General features: G+C 45.4%; 1 protein-coding gene across 1 annotated transcript; it reads left to right on the top strand.

Annotated features, from left to right (window-relative positions):
• The first annotated feature begins 343 nt into the window (after nt 1-343).
• On the top strand, nt 344-16,749 carry LOC139296811 (ADAMTS-like protein 2). Its single transcript, XM_070919332.1, has 20 exons — nt 344-436; nt 4,339-4,428; nt 5,188-5,291; nt 7,969-8,044; nt 8,201-8,303; nt 8,651-8,796; nt 8,895-9,018; nt 10,526-10,606; nt 10,938-11,113; nt 11,231-11,642; nt 11,895-11,963; nt 12,253-12,520; nt 12,740-12,840; nt 13,619-13,745; nt 14,272-14,485; nt 15,389-15,544; nt 15,640-15,810; nt 15,897-16,073; nt 16,271-16,424; nt 16,601-16,749. Exons 1-20 carry the CDS (start codon nt 344-346, stop codon nt 16,747-16,749), a joined length of 2,991 nt encoding a protein of 996 aa, XP_070775433.1.
• Nucleotides 16,750-17,266: the final 517 nt, after the last annotated feature.

Genomic DNA, 17,266 nt, shown 5'->3' on the forward strand with positions numbered 1-17,266 from the left:
GAGTCAATGAAATTAGGCTTTTAGGCTTATGTGAACTGATAAAAAAGGTAGTTCATTTGCTATAACACCCACATGAAAAAATCTGAAACAAACTCAGAAACACTAAAATAAAGCACACACATCAAGTGGATGTAGAGAAAGAGACCGGAGCGGGAATGTGAGTGCGTATGCGCGCGCGTGCGCGCGCGCGTGTGTGTGTGTGAGCGCGAGCGGGACCAGAGGGCGTAGCTACATCAAAAGGGGGTCGAAATCGGAGGAGGAAGGAGGGCAGACGAAGAGGAGTGAGGAGGGGAGCGGAGGTAAGGGGAGGGGAAGTGTTGTCGGTCCATGACATGAATGAACCATGTTCGGTAACGGAGGCTCAGCTCTCCCGGTTTGCTCCTTCCTCCTGCTACACCTCGCGGCTCTACCGCTAACGAACAACTGGCCCGTTAAGGTAAATAGCTCGCGGAATAGGTGTCTGCTAACCTCTAAAAGCTGTGTCCATTTGCAGAATTGTTCAACGTTAAGAAGGGGCACTGGGTAGTTTGCTCCAATGGAGAGTAGTTACACATAACTTAGTCTGTCACTTTGATTCTGCCTTGCTTGTCGTCAGGGACACTGTCTAGTTTTCACCTTTAAATTAATTCTTGGAGCCATTTTTCAACTCGGCTAAGATATAATTAACACAGTAACGACAATGTCTGAATTAAAGTTCAGTCCCTGGGGTTGGACGGGCTTTTGAAAAAAAAAAAAACCCCAACATATAACCATAGAGTAATTGTGTATGTGAAGGTAAGCTAACTGTTACCAAATGCGGGAATGTCACTGTTCCTCTCGGCGAACCGCCCGCAAACGTTGATACTTTACCGAATGAACGCTAGCGGGATGCTTGGATGCATGTTGCGTCAAGGAATGAACGGCAACGACGTGCAAAAACGGCGACTGTGTTTACATTAGGCGATAAACGAGGCAGCAGTGAAGTGACATAAATGATGTAAATTGTAAGTGGTGTTTGGTGTGCCCTTCCTCCAAACCAGTTTATAACGTTGGAGAATTGGGTTCACCCAAAGTAACCACTGTGATTTTGCTCAAAACAAGCCACATCAAATGAACGTGACCTGTTATAAATGTGTGGTTTATCCAAATAACCAAACTAAAATACTTTGTGTTTGTTAGTGTGTGTGTGTGGGGGGGGGTGGGGGGAGGGGGTCCATGTTTGGACTGACACACTGTTTCCCCCCATTCAACTTGCCCTGTTTGTTTATGATGGTGTAGCTAAAAACAGCAGCTGTTGTTGAACTTGACTGCTTTGTCTGTTGCATGTAACAGAGGCGAATTCACGTTTTTGCAAGTCCGACAGATGATTGCAAGTGCAGATCATGTGAATAACAGGTTCATTTAAGATGCTAAAGTGTCATTCCTGTGTTGACTGCTAACTCCCAAATTTTCACACTGTTGCCAGCAAAGACTTGTTAGTCTCTCCTCTTCACTCTTGATTATTAAAAAAAAAAGGTAATATGGTAACTAAGTTACATCTAACAGTAACTTACAGGGATACTGCTTATTACAAGACAATTAGAAGAACAGCCACACACTGAAAAAACTCGACGAGCAATAATTACCCTACGCAGCCCTTTTTGTGGGAGAAATCAATTTGTCTTTCTTCATGTGGCCAAGTATATGTAAGCCATTTTAGTAATTGCGGCTGTCAAATGAGCATTAAGTGTTAGGAAGCGGACATGCGACTCCAGTCTCACAGATTGCAGGACAGACAACATCGCTGCATCAGTGTTGGAAAGTTACATCATTGACTGGCCATTTGGCTACACCGTTCGCAGTGGGCGTAAATGACCAGCTGGCGGACTGACAAACGAACACATTGATCTGCAGCCCGACCAAAAGGCTTACACACTGTACGGACTGTTCGGCTGAGTGAAGAAAACAACACGGTGACAGCCAGCAGCTAGCCAGCCTATCAGGGTGTCTTGGGGTCTCATGGTTAAAACTCTAAACAGATGCATTACCCAAAGGCTGTGCAAACAATTGTTCACAGACAGTTTTTTTTTTTTTTTTTTGCAGCTGTGGTAGCCACCAGCGCTCGCAATTCTTCTTCCTAAACCACAAACACTGTTTGGTTTCTGCGCACATGAATGGATTGAACGTTATTGCCCCAGAGATAGCCGATGAATTGCCCCATATTTGTGTGGTTGGCACTGTGTTTATCATTCAGTCCATTCATTCCTGCTGATGAAAGAAAAAAAAAAAACTCCTCAAAACTGTACAGTGAGCTTAAAAGAGGTCTGGGTTTCTGGATGTGAAGCCGACTCTTGTGGATGGAGTTGACGTGCACATAAAATTGATGGCAACAGTAAAAAAAAAGAAAGTTGTGTAGTGCGCACAACAACTGGCATCACATCTGAAATTTCTCTCTTTTTTTGGCAAAGACTATCGAAAGACATTGTCTTCCAACAGCGCCGAAGCACTCTTTGCACATTATTACACACAAACGTAATGCACCATAGCAACGGTGAGGTAATGCTTTCTATTTAAAGGTTTTGAATTGACGGCGGGCAACGTCGCTTGGTTTGAAACAGCAGTCGTTACTTTTCCTATCAAGACGTTAGGAGCTGAATTGCTTGATTCAACTGCATGCAGACTTTATGCAGGTAACGGCTGGTATATTGGACAACAGGCCAGACATACTGTATAATAACGCATGTTCATACTTGTGAAAAATGCTTTTTTGATTCAAACCTAATATCTAGGAGCCCATTCACGCTTTTATAACCAAGCAATACAGCTCAAATTAAACACATGTCAGTATATATGTGTTCATGACCTTGTGCCTGGACTAATGCATTTGTTGGTTAAGTCAAAATGGACTCCACTCATATCGGAGCCTGACCGATAGTGGGATTCTTCAGTGAGAGCCCTTCAATTTGGTTATTACAGAATATATATGACCAAGACACGTGCCAAGCAGGACTTTTTTTTCGACGGTAAAATGTCCAACACCTGTGGTAAAATTACATCGAAAGGACTATCATAGAAGAGTCTCCTTTGCCTCACCACATCACCACATCCTAATCTGATCTCCAGCCCTCCAAACCTCCAAATCTCCAAACCTTTCGAGGAGGTATGAGCGTGCTTTGTGTGCATAGGATGTTTGCAATCCCGCAGACTATTTGCACAGGTAATCTCCAGCCCTTTTTGTTCAGTCACTGAACCATGAAATTGCACTGGCACTGCAATGCGTCCCACCAAACACACAAAGTTGTGTTGGACCCATCATCATCCTCGAAACACTTTGCCGTAGGTTTGATAGTCTATTTTCAGCTCACAAATCACACAAATATCCAAACACACACACACACTCTATAGCGGTGTGTGGGTTTATGTGTTGAATTAGCCAGAGGGTAATCTGACAGAGTAAGGAACCTGTGTGGGCTTGTTTAGGACCCTGTTGAGACAACACAGTAGTGGGACTTGGAGCCTTGGTGTGTGTGTGTGTGTGTGTGTGTGTGTGTGTGTGTTTGTTAGTTCAAGGATTAAAAAATACCACCTAACTGAGGCTCGACTTGAAGCGGTCACATCCTTCTAATCCGTGGAAAAACCAAATCTCCGCTTCTCGCTTGATGTGGGGTAGATTTGTCAATTTTAGAGCACTAATTTAATGTCCAAATACTGCCCAAACTCTACAGTTACTTGCATTTGATTTACACCTGGATTGACTACCATTAACCGGCAAGGCGTTTGTACCTCGCTTCCCCGTGAACACGTAGAAAAGGTTTGACTGACGGCATGATGAGCATTATTTTTTGCATGCGGCATTTTACACTTGTGGTTATCTGTATAGTAGCCATCCAAACAAAAAGCGAAACATCGTCACGTTCAGCATAAGATTGTTTTATGCGAGAGTATCAAGCCAAACAAACCCGTACAGAGCATTTCATTTTTGTTTTAGTCTTTGCAATTGCACTGAATTACATTCAAAACAGTAAACATTTATTCTAGTATGTGAAATGCCTAACAGGAAGCCTAAATCAAATGGGAACGGCCGAGCCTAAATAAGCACTAAAAAAAGCCCACTGTCTCTCTGCATGTGAACAAAACCAATGTTCAGAACGGATGGGTGGCAGTGTGTGTGTGGGGGGGCTGCTTAGAGGAAACTGGGCTCAAAATAACATTGCTTATTCTAACATAATTCACAGAGAAATCTTTACACTCAGGGAAATATCTTTCTGTGACCAATAATGTATATTGATAGCCAAATGCGCATGAGTGCCATATAGCTCACTCAGTAAATGTGTTTCATGTACATGCGTACGGTCTGTGTATGTGGTGTGTGTCCGCCAGGACAGAAGTGAAGGGAGGGTGAAGCAGCATAACATCCATCTACAATCACACAGCGTTGGAAGTCAGAATGTCCAACAGACGAGCAACAAGGTACTGTAATCACACTTTCAAATCTGTTTTGTTGTTGTGTCGTGTAAGTGCAATTAATGTACGAGACTCTTCATTTGAACTTTGCGTCCGCCCATCCCATTCTTGTGAACGTGATATCTCAGGAACGCCTTGAGGGAATTTCTTCTAATTTGGCACCAACGTCCACTTGGACTCGAGGATGAACTGATTTAGAATTTGGCGGTCAAAGGTCACGCGTTTTTTGGCCATAACTCAAGAATTGATGCGGTAATTATGACGCACATGTTTAATGGGATAGAACGATGAAGCGATGACATTCTTTACCCAAAAGGTCAACTTCACTGTGACATCACAATGTCCTGGAGGAAAAAAAACAACCTTTTTGTCCATTATTCAACACCATAAGTCAGGAACAGAAGGGGAGACTGTGACCACATTTCACAGCTGGTCGGCTGAAGGGGTGACACTTTTGGCTCAAAGGTCAAAGGCCACTGTGACCTCAAAATAGGTCTTCAGCCATGATTTGAGAACGAATCGGGCGCTTCCAGATGTCACACACATGTTGACTGGGACGACACAATGAGTCAACAATAACTAGCACAGTACGGGCTTTCCTCCATCTCGTCCATTCTCTGAATTTATGTATATTCACTGGAATCATCCATAATTATGTATTGTCAACATAGTGATAACTTCCATTTAGCCCAAAAAAGATGTGTATGTATGAGGCTGGACAGACAAGAGTTTCTGACTGTCGTACTGTGTGTATTTTTCTCCCAGGAGGAGGCGTTTCAGTGGTGGGGCGAGTGGTCCAGTTGGTCCTCTTGCTCCAGGAGCTGTGGCGGAGGAGTGAGGAGTCAGGAGAGACACTGTCTCATACAGAGGTATTGTGTCCAAAACACTGGGGGAATCTGGCACGGCTCGGATGCTGACATCATTATGAATAAGAGGACTAAAGAATCAGCAGGTGGAGACGGGGCATTATCTGGCATGATGTGTACTCATCGTGCCAGATAATGCCCCGCCACCCGTGCGTAGTGGTGGGCCCGCCTGTGTCGCGAGAAAACATGTTTCCAAATTACAAAGTGGACTACTGATGCAGTTTAACACCAAAAAGGAACTCGGGTATTTGGTGATTGGTCCGCGTCTCGTACACAAGAAGGACACGTGTTTAAAGTTCCGTACACAGCAGCTGTGGGAGGGTGAGTAGAGGCGCGGCCATACACAGGGGGAAGTTAGGTAGAGCACTGACAGAATATGTGTGTCCGTAGCCATCTTGTTACCTTTGACCCCCACCCCCTTTCCTGTCAGACTTGCGGAAGTTCCTGTCAACCAAGATTAACGCCACTCTGCCCTCACAGTTGGCCCTCTGTCTCTCCCCTTCTTCTCCCTCCTCCCCCGTTATTTCTGCTTTCTTTGTTCCTCTCCTCCCCATTTCCTCCTCTCACGTCTGCCCCCCTTTACTCCTCTGTCCATTTACCCCTTTTTCTCTCCTCTCAACTCTTCTTTTTTTTCCTCCACTCTTCTCCTCCTCTTCCCCCTAACCCATTCACCTCCTCCCCTTTTCTTCTCTCTCTCTCTCTCTCTCCCCCTTCCTCTCCTGTCCTGCCCCCATCTCCTTCTACCAATTAGAAGTGACACTCTCACATAGTGACCTCCCGCTCACCTCTCCCTGCTGCCTCTCCTACTTCACCGTCTAAAAAAGTGTAGGAGGATGGGCTGGCGAAAGAGAGACACAGATAGATAGACAGAGGAGGTGTGTGTGTGTGTGTGTGTGTGTGTGTGTGTGTGTGTGTGTGGTGGGGGGGTTAACATGGTAATGAAAGACAGATGCATTAACTCCATGTCGGAGTTCTGTAGGTCCTGCCCAACACATGCAGAATTAGAATCATGTTAACACATAAACTACAGCACTCTCACTCACAGACCATTTCATGGAGACACATGTTACTTTGTTGCTGCCAAATGTTGCAAACTTGTGAAGTTCTGGGAGCCTCAAACCATCAGCTGGTTTAGAGGGAATAAAGAGGTTCTTTACTGTCAAAACATTCAAGTTCTTAAGTGATTTCAACCACATGTCATGTTTCCTCTGAAGACATAAACGTATGTACTTGGTAGTATGGTCACGGCCACAGGCGGCGATAGCAACAGCAGGAATGACATTCTCACTGTGGCTGCAGCTTTCATGGATAGGTACCTCAAAGTGTCCACGTTTGAACTACGCAAAGTTTTACCATCCATCGGGGCCCATGGTGCCACGCCTACATCATCGTTTCTATCCAGCTGTTAATCAAAAACATAAATAACCCAGGCGGCGGCAACTCCTGCGGGCTAATCCGAACGTTTTTCTCTGTAGACAGTTGTGCCTTAATGAGAGTGGAGTTTGTGGGCTGTAAAAAACGAAACAATAAGCTAAAAGCTAAATATATATATATATATATATATATATATATATATATAGATTAGTGCAGCTTTAAGTATATACATATATTCAAGCCTGTGTACAGTGGAGTCTACAGGGTGCTCTGTGGTGTACAAAATTGGAGTATTGGAAGATATTTAGGGTTAAACAATATCTGTAAAATGCAGTAATATTGAGCTAAATGTTCTCTGGAGATTGTGCGCTGATTGATTTACATATATACGCATGATATTTACAGCATACAGAGTGCTGTAAAAATGGTCGAAAAGCAGCCTTCATGGAAAGAAGTGCTTCTCTACTTGGAAAAATGGAATGAAGTTGAGAAAGGTTCACCATCACCACTACAAGAAGAAGGTTGGGAGTTTAGGACGGAAGTGGCCAAACATTTAGCCAGTGATGTTAATAAGTTAGGTGGTAGCCAGTATGTAAAACGTGAGACAGTAATGGGGAGAACATTAGCCAGCGCATTAGTCAGTGTGAAGCACTTTGAATGTGCGTGAATTCGTGCCAAGTGTCTTGAGAAGTGTGTGTATATAAGTACTGTTTGCTCATAGCGGCAGCTGCTCTAGCTGCTCATTATGAGCACTAAATGTCAGGGAAATCACTGTTTATCCCACGAAGAAGCAGGAACGGGCGAGATCTCCCATAAGACTGTATACCAGAGGAAAGGGTTTCGGGGGGAAAAAAGTGGTAGTGGATCCCGTTCTTTTCTTTTTTCTTTTTTCACCCTGGTTTCATACTTCTCCAAACACCCCACTGAAGCCTTGGCTCTTTAACCGTCAGCCCGCAGGCTCGGCCCTCGAGTTTAGATTTCAACTGGCGCCTCGATTCCTTGCTACCGTGAAGGGAAATTTCAGGTGATGACGGAAAAAGATCCCAAAGATGGGACTGTTAAACAGTGATATGTGGTACTAAAACAACCCCTATGATGTTTCGGTGATGGATTCCAGCTTGATAAAGGTTCCCGCGGACCTCACCTTACTTGACTCATCCTACTTGTTGACAAGCAACAAACTTTTTTTCCCCCAAAGTGCTCCAGTTTTTGACCAGAAAGGACAGACCCACGACGTCTTGTGTGTGGTCCATTTTTAACACAGCACATTAACCATAATGTATTCTGCATCCTGCCTCTGTCTCAGGCTGTCCACCACCCAGAATGTAAACAGCTCATATTGCGTCGGCGCCCCTAAACAGTACCAGCTCTGTCCAAACCAGGTATGATGCTGCACTGATGTTGATTCTATACTGATTCATTCTCTATTGAGTCCTTAGAACAGGGTGGACTGGAAGAAAATAAAATACACCAATTTAAGCTGAAGGTATCCTCTGTCTGTGTGTCTGTGTCTGTGTGTGTGCTTTTCTATCTTTCAGCCCTGTCCCAGCCCCAGTATTAGCTTCAAACAGCACCAGTGTTCCCAATTCAATTCTAAAGCCTTTGGAAGAAGATACTACCAGTGGATACCTCTTTACCCAGGTATAATATCAGTCTATCCTGTCTGTCCTCTCCACACTCTTCTACAGTAGCTGTGTATACTAGACGTTAACATCCACAGCTTGCATGTCATCGTTTCTTCAATAACTGAGCGCAAATAGTTGCAGAATTATCAGCGGGGCATCTTCTGGTAGCTTACAGCTAATGTGAAAGACTGAGTTCCCTCAGTCAAAGCTGCACGGGGCGACGTTGCATTTAGGGTAACCCAAGTGATCCCCCCCGTGTAACTTAACGGAATCTTTAGTGCACTTCTTGACACATAAATCCTGTCATGCTGTGATGTCGGTGGAAGTGAATGTCACCTTTAAAATGTGTGATTTCCTGTGTAGCTGATTACATCAGCATCTCCAATAAGCCATGTGACCTGCAGTGTACAACCATCAGTGGCGAGCGACAGCTGCTAGTTCCCGCCCACGACGGCACCTTCTGCCGCGACACCAAACACCATGGAGTCTGCATAGAAGGAATATGTCAGGTAATGTTTTTTTTTTTCTATAAGAATTACTAATATGTATTCAATTTATTCAATACCACACAAAATGCATGTTTACACTCGTCTACGCTCTGCTCCAGCCTGTAGGCTGTGACGGGGAGCTGTACAGCAGTAAGGCGGTGGACAGATGCGGAGTATGCGGAGGCGACGGGTCGTCCTGCCAGCGCATCTCTGGATCATACAGGAAGGCACTCACACAGTTAGGTAACACACACACACAAACACACGCGTAGCCAGATTGTGCACACGAGTATAAATTGCGCCGCATTATGATTGAAGTCGAGTTATCTGGTGTTGAGTTTGGTTACACGACAACGGGAAACGCGGCGGATCCACATTCTATTTGACTTCTAAGTCAGCTGCTGTTATCCAGGCCGTCAGCAGCCCTCTCACCAAATGTCACTGTAGTTCATGTTCATGACGTGTTTCTTGCAGAACGTCTTGACACAGAATCCTGAATCTGATGGAGTGACTATGTTTAATCATTTTGTCAGCCATTTTTACGTAGACGTAGTCTTTGTCTTAGTCCTCTTTTCTTTTCTTTTAGTCATTTAAATGTCGACTGAAAGACATTTTAGTCTCATCTCGGTCAAAGACAACATTTCAGACCAGTCTTGACCAAGAATGAGCATTTTACAGTAATCAAGCTTCAGAAAACTGCTTTGAATTATAATTTCATCCAAGAGAGGGTGGTAGTGTTGTATTAGACTGTGTTATATTCACACATGTTTATAATAGTTTGTGCTAGACAGCCAGCATATTTTTATTCAAGCCCCAAAAAAACTAAATTTCCACCCAAATTGCTGTGTGTTTTAATAACCAATAGATGTCGCAAATGGACCACATTTAGCCGGCCTGGAGCCGTTCAAAAATCGACATCCTGACTATCAAATGTGTGTAGCAATTATATTGTGCATGGATAGCACGTCTAATACTCCAAAATGAAACAAACCTAAGCCAGAGGCTATCCAATTTAGCTTGCCGGGCTACTGACTTTCAAGTTCGGCTAAAATCCCCACACGCAAGCAGTGTCCGTTGTTGTGAGCTGCTAATGATACATAACGCTGTGTCACTGCCAGTTGAAACTTAGTTAGCTAAAGTTAATATGAGTTCAAACAGTAGCTCCAGGCTTAAGCACTGTTGGCGATGCTCTACTGGTGTGCAAAGTCACTGGGAAGAAGAAATGTGCAAGGAGATTTGGATTTTATAATTCATTCCCCTGTTTTTCGTCAACCAAAATAAAGATGATTTTGTTGCAGATTCTCCATTTTTCCATTCCATTTTAGTCTTTTTTTTTGCGTCAGCCATACTGCATGGAGATGAGGTGGCAGTTATTGTTGAACGAAATAGTCGTCTAGTCAATGTCCAGACTTTGTCATGGACGGAAGACTAATTCATGTTGACGTAAAAGCCTTAAAAACCTAAAGTACAATACTTTTGTACTGGGGTGCCAAACAAAGTCTCAAAATCGAACTATCCGCATGGCTAGATGCCACTGGAAGTGCGTTGGGAAACGAACTGAAGCGATGCACCCTGGTTGTGTCCAACGGAAACATCCGCCTTGGGACATTTTGGCCTCGCTGGTGTCTGTCTCTTGTTTCCATTTTAGCGCACAGCTCTGTTCACACTGTTCCCCTATCCCAGTTAGCTCGCAACAGGCAAAATCGAGCCTATGCTTAACGTAGGTTGTTGTTGTTTTTTTATTCATCAGGCTACGTGTTCATCACCAACATCCCGGCGGGAGCTTCGGACATTCAGATCATAGAGAGACATAAGACCGAGAACATCCTGGGTGAGAGCCTGCAGCTTCTTTAAGGTCGATCAGCTGAGATTTTAATAAACTTTTAAAGCACACAAGTTAGTTTATTTTTGTATGAGAGGATTATATATATTTTGAGATAAGCTGGCCAAACATGTATTGTATCGATAGCACACAAATAATTTTGATCATGTCTCACTCTGGGTAACTAGTCTTTCCTAAACAAGAACCAGTAGCTATACTGTAGGTACCACTAACTTGAAAATTACTTTCTGGGGGTATTTTGGGTTCTGACCCAGTTTTGGATATCACTGTGTTAGCCCCCACCGCCCCACCTGATCTGATGTTTTCCCCTCCTATCCAGCCCTGTCAGATGAAGCTGGTCATTTCTTCTTCAACGGAAACACTGTGTTTGACAATCCGCAAAACTTCCGCGTGGCAGGAACAGTGTTTAAATATCGACGTCCAAGCAATGTATTCTCTGATGGGCTGGAGTACATCATTGCCCAGGGGCCAACGCTTCAGGGCCTGAATGTTATGGTAGTGCACACACACACACACACACACACACGCACATATAATATCTCTATAATAATGAAATAAGTTTAATTCCAGTATGAAGTAGTTAGCCTGTACTTTTCTCTTTGGCACATGAAGTACTACAACCTGAATGGGAAGCTCCCCCACATCACCTACGAGTACACCGTCCCCCGCACGGGTCATGACATCACCGCCGCAGAGGGCCTCCCCACGGGCCCCTCCCACTCCCATCTGAACCTCACCCACAACGAGGTCAACGAGGACGTCAGAGGGGATAAACTGAGAGCGACGAATCACAGCGGAGGGAGCGCGGCGACGGCCCGTCACTACCACGGCCAATCGGATGTCCGGCTGCTGGAAGAAGAAGAAGAGGAGGAGGAGGAGGAGGGGGAAGCGGTGTGGGAGATCAGGACGCCCAGCCCTCCGCCGCCAGCTGCCATGTTGGACTACAGGCCGGCTGACGTCACCAGCCACGTGTTCAGCCATAACGACGTTGAGGAGCGGGGGCCTCCAGTGCCACCCGGCTACCGTGAGTCAGATATCCACCTGACTTCTAATAACTGAGCTTTTTACTTGTTAAAACTGACAACACGTGTGCATAGAAGCTGCAAATAGACGGCTTTTCGGTGCTAAATGACAAGCCAATGAAAATTTAAAATTGGTTTGTTATAGCTTATATAATTTCATCGCGTCCAACCTCTTATTGTTGTGGTCTTATCTGTCATTAACATACTGTATCTATCCATTTGTCTCATTGTCTCCGTTTTTTCTGTTCATTAAGGAAGTTCCTCCAACTCCATTGACGAGCCATCCACCGCTGACGACAACACTCTGGTGCTCTCGTTCCCAGGTAGGAACTACCACTACTAACTGGTGTGCAATAGGTCTCAGTGTGGCACTAAGGGATTGAATAGGTTGGGAGCAACAGGCAAGCTGTACCTTGACTTCTGACCTCAATGTGAAGAGAAGAGACCACAAAAGTTACATTCAAACTATTTAGTGTAACAACTATCAACAAAAAAGAGAATCCACTAAAATCTTAAATAACAGCGTTCATTATTTCACAATAATCTCATTCACCGGTACGTATTTTTTTAGTTTTGAAAACCCTACATTCACTTGTTTATATCCGTTCGCAGGCAGCGAAGTGGATGTCCATTCAGCAGCGCTGCCCGAAGACGCCCCCTATCTGCTACTGGAGGGCTTACATTACAACCACACACACTCCCTCACACAGTCAAACACGCACTCGGTCAAACACGCACTTGCTGATCCACATTCACCAGCAGAGGCGCCCGAGACGCACTCGGACGCACTCACGGTAACAGAAACACACTCAGACGCGCGCGCTGCCGTCTTGGTGGAGCTGCAGGAGGTGTCTGCGGTCCAGGCAGCCAACACAGAGAGGTAGAAAGCTTATTGTGTTACACTCTTTATAATGAGCAATGTTGTTTATGGATATTTCATGTTGAAAATCCTTCCTGCGATGTACCCTACGCTGTGCAGAGGCTCGCCTGTGGGTCTAGTTGTTACATTAATAGGTGTGTTTTTTTTTAGAAAATGAACTGAAAACTATAAGGTTTCAAAAAAATGTGCCTGTCTGTCTATGTTTCGGCATCCCTTTAGCAATGACTTCAATGTGGGTCTGGACCCAGATATCAGTCTGGCAGACATGTATCGCTGGAAGGTTTCTGCTTATGCTCCATGCAGCTCAACCTGTACAACAGGTAAACACATCGCACACCAATATGATAATACATGCATTTACTGTTCTACTATGCCTATAGAAAATATTAGCGTCTGATTGGCTGGTCCCGTAGGTGTGTTAAAATTGCATGTCAGTGGACCTCAGACAGAGTGCCAGAGCACAGGTCTAAATCAGTGTACAAGGTATATTAAACTGCAGGTAACCATAAACTGCAGGTAACCATAGCAACACTTCACACTGTATTACCCGTTAATAAAAAATGTGTCTGTGAGCACCCGCCCCTTTCGCATTTAGTCTTTTAAAAAATTGGTCCCGGTCTGAATCAAACAACCAATCAGGGGGAGCTAGCACGTTAACTGGCCAATCACATCAACTCTGTACGAACAAGGGCGTTCTACAGAAGGTTCCACCTTCTGGATTAGATCAGAACCCCTGATTATCCTGATTGGTTGTTTGATTCAGACCTGGTCCCGTTTTTTAAAAGCCTAAATACAAAAGGGGGCGGGTGCTCACAGACACATTTCTTTTAAAGGAGCCCTACAAGTAGATATTGTTAGTGACATGCGATGGTCAGAATGAGTTATTTCAAGGACAGGACAACTTGTCATGCACTATCGCTTACCTAACCTATGAATCTGTCCACAAAGGGTCTTTATTTACTTTTCACACGCATTTGTTGTATTATCTCTCTATACACACAAAGAGCCACACATGCATTGTGCTGCATATGGGCTGCATGTTGATGTTCTATGTCTGCGCTCTAATCTGCTCACTGTTAACGTCGCGTGTGTCGGCAGGCATCACCACTAGCTACGCCCTTTGTGTACGGTACGATGGCACTGAAGTGGATGACAGTTACTGTGACTCTCTGACCAGACCTGAGCCCACGCACGAGTTTTGCACCGGAAAGGAATGTCCTCCAAGGTACTGGACTTAACTGAACCGACCGCTTCGGTAAACTGCAGCCCTGATGTGACATTTTCACACTTTGGCACGGTCACCAGGTCAAGTGAGATGACCCCCTGGATATGTCAAGTTAAAGTTATCTACTAAAATGAAAGATACAGTATATCCACGTATATCTGAATGAATCTACTAAGATCAAACAAGATTTGTATAAATCAATTGGGGACTTCTGTTTGTAAAATCAAAGATTATGTATCTCAAATCAAAGGCCTTAATGGTCTTGAATTGTATCTCCTCTATTTGAAAAAGTCATGTATGGTCGCGTATTCTCAGTAATCTGGTTGTAAGTATTTCCTTGCAAAATTAGCATGGATTTGTGTAGGATTTGAAAATGTTTGATATTGACAATCTCTAGTGGTAGTAACAATAAAGACACACAAATTATCCTCAACCCGAATGACAATAAAACGAATGGGCTGAATGCAACATAGACAACATACTGTAGACTACTCACTGCGCCATCTCGCCTCGTCCCCCTCCTCAGATGGGAGACCAGCGGTTGGAGCGAGTGCTCTCGGACCTGCAGTGAGGGCGTTCAGTATCGCACCGTGCGCTGCTGGAAGATGCTGTCGCCCGGTCTGGACTCCTCCGTCTACGACTCGCTGTGTCTGTCGCATGACCTTCACAAACCGGCCAACAGGAAGGTCTGCCTCGGCCAGAGCTGCGGACCCCAGTGGGAGGTGTCCGAGTGGTCAGAGGTAACGCGGCGAGCCACAGTGCGAGTGTGTTCTGATGTACTTTCGACACTTGGCTAGTGTTTTCATGGTGCCGATGCTCAGATTTGGATACCATCTTGAAGTTTGATGTCTTGAAATCTGTTGTTTGTGGTCAAAGCAGCAAAGAACATTGTCCGTGAACTGCCCGTGTGCATGCTGCCAGCTAAAGGTTGCCATAAAAATCTTCTAATACTTCCAACATCAGTATCAAAACATTAACGGAAACACACAAAAAATATTGAAGAAAATGTTTTAAGCTGGAACTTAACTGGAATTGAAACCTAAGACCTAAAACTGAAATAGAAAAATAAAAACAACACTTATCCCGACATCTATCCATTCATTAAGTCACTGGGAAAGCCGAAAATCCCAAATGTCTTTAGAGACTTTCCCACTCATCCTGAGGGATCTAAGTGCTCTTGAGCCCCACTGGGATGTTTAATCCCTCCACCATACGCTGAGGGTGGAGGAGGCACCGCCTCACCGGGTGTCTGCCTCAGCTGGTCTCTCTTGAGGAGCTGTAATGCGACACCAAGGTGACTTCACGGGAAACCACAAGCGTCCGGTCTAACTCAGACAGACAAAACCTTCAAATAGAAATGGCACAAAATAACACCCGATACTAAACAGGAATTGAAAAGGAAAGTGTTCTGCATGTTGATTAATCTCTGACGTCTTCATGTGCAACTTCATGGTCCCCTTTTAGTATCATGAACACGTATACATAATGCTGTCAGTAATAGTGTGAGTTGATGCCCATAATTTTTCCTGAGATAGAAACAAAAACATCTAAAAAAAAATCTAAAATTATACTGTTTTAAACTATACCCTTTTGCACTTGTGTGTGTGTGTGTGTGTGTGTGTGTGCGCGTTTGTGTGTGTCAGTGCTCGGCGCGTTGTGGCTCTCGAGGTGTCCGCACTCGGGAGGTCCGTTGCTCCATGGAAATGAGACTATGCAACAGGTCCTCTCAGCCAATAGAAAGTCAAGAATGTGAAGGCCCGCCCTGTGACAGAAGATGGACAGTTTCTGACTGGGGACCTGTGAGTTTACCAACACACACACAGCTTCAGCATGGCAGCACACACCAAGACCGGGCTTTTTAACATTTACCATTCAATATTTCAATTTCGACTAGTGCTCAGGCGCGTGTGGAGAGGGAAGGATGGTGCGCGCGGTGATGTGTCGGTCGTCGGGTGGGGTCGTGATGTCCGAGGAGCAGTGTGACCAATCACTGCGCCCGCTGGCCATCTATCCCTGTGGCGACAGAGACTGCGCCCCCCACTGGGTCGAACAGGAATGGCAACAGGTAAACACTGAAAGAAGCAGTGCACATTTAGAGGTCTTTGGTGGAGCACATCAGTCAACCCGTTCTCTTGTCTGTGTGTGTGCCAGTGCAATGCCACGTGCGGGCGCGGCCTACGGCAGCGTCAGGTGGTGTGCGCCGGGCTGGAGGGCGGCGTGTTCAAAGAGTTTCCGGACGGCAGCTGCGACCAAACCAACAAACCAGACGCCAGCTCCTCCTGCTTCCAGAGACCCTGCTCCAAATGGTTCACCACATCCTGGTCTCAGGTAACCGTCTGTCCAAATGCCTACACACACTGACGCATCAAGCAGCCGGTACACCACCACAGTGATTTCCTGCACCCTTCATAAATACTTTTTATTCAATCTTATGGCTCCAGCTGTATTTGGACTGTCGGTAGGTCTGATCGTCAATAAAATGTAGAGAAAAATGAAAAGTCATGTGCCCCCCCGTGCCCCTTCAGTGCAGCAAGACCTGCGGGACTGGCGTCCAAGTGCGAGAAGTGAAGTGTTACCAGGGGGAGGAGCTGGTAACCCGGGGCCACAGCTGCGACTCTGCCCTCAAGCCAGAAGCCAGACAGAGCTGTGAAATCCAGAGCTGTCCGACGGAGGCACCAGGTACAAAAACAAAACACGCGCGCTGCGTGCGCACTCACTGCAGGTGATGCAACATTTCAGCACAATTTCAGCTCCATCATCCACAATTTACACCTCTCATTCACATTTCGACATGAGGACCCCCCCCTTCCTCCCTCAACATATTTCTTTTCATGGCTTTTTGTGTGTTCGTCCAGCAGCAGCCCCCGCCGCGTCGGTGGCGGCAGACGACTCCTGCCAGGACAAACCCACGGCCAACTGCGCCCTCGTCCTGAAGGTGAAACTGTGCTCCCATTGGTACTACAGAAAGGCCTGCTGCCAGTCCTGCAAGGCGCCGAGGCCGTGAAGTCTTAACTGTAACCTCTCACCTCAACCCCTTACCAACAAACCACTGGTACCAAAGGTCACATTACATTCAATATTGGTGCTACACAAAAGCCTGCTGCTAGCAATGTAAGGCCTTTACAACATTCATTTGAACCCTTGTAACTATCCTATCACTGATGTCAGAAGGTCAACCTGTGGTCACTGTCTTTACCTCCTGCCTGTCAATATTAGCCCTCTAAATCTTGTTTCCTAGAAGTGAATCTGTTTTTGTATGCAGTAGCATCCTCGCTACTAAAACGACTCCAGGTGCTTCCTCACAAATAGCTTTGCCAACAAAGGCACCGCTCCTGCTCTGTAGCCATATTTTACAGCTGGAAGCTCATCTGAAGTACTAAAACCCGTCACGTCACAACACACAAGGCTTCGGCCTGCCCCCCCGTCTAACGGTTACCCGGCGTGCTACTACATCTGTTCACTGACCACCTGCTGCCCGGATAATGTGAAGATAGACTAGCTTCAGGACACACTGGGCTTTC

The sequence above is a fragment of the Enoplosus armatus genome, chromosome 14, assembly GCF_043641665.1.
Source record: "Enoplosus armatus isolate fEnoArm2 chromosome 14, fEnoArm2.hap1, whole genome shotgun sequence".
In the NCBI taxonomy this organism is placed as follows: Eukaryota; Metazoa; Chordata; class Actinopteri; order Centrarchiformes; family Enoplosidae; genus Enoplosus; species Enoplosus armatus.

Coding starts and splice junctions, on each gene's coding strand:
- LOC139296811 (XM_070919332.1), top strand. CDS start 344: ATGTTCGGTAACGGAGGCTCAGCTCTCCCGGTTTGCTCCTTCCTCCTG. Junction 8,304..8,650: donor GTGGATACCTCTTTACCCAG/GTATAATATCAG, acceptor TTTCCTGTGTAG/CTGATTACATCAGCATCTCC. Junction 15,811..15,896: donor TCGAACAGGAATGGCAACAG/GTAAACACTGAA, acceptor TGTGTGTGCCAG/TGCAATGCCACGTGCGGGCG.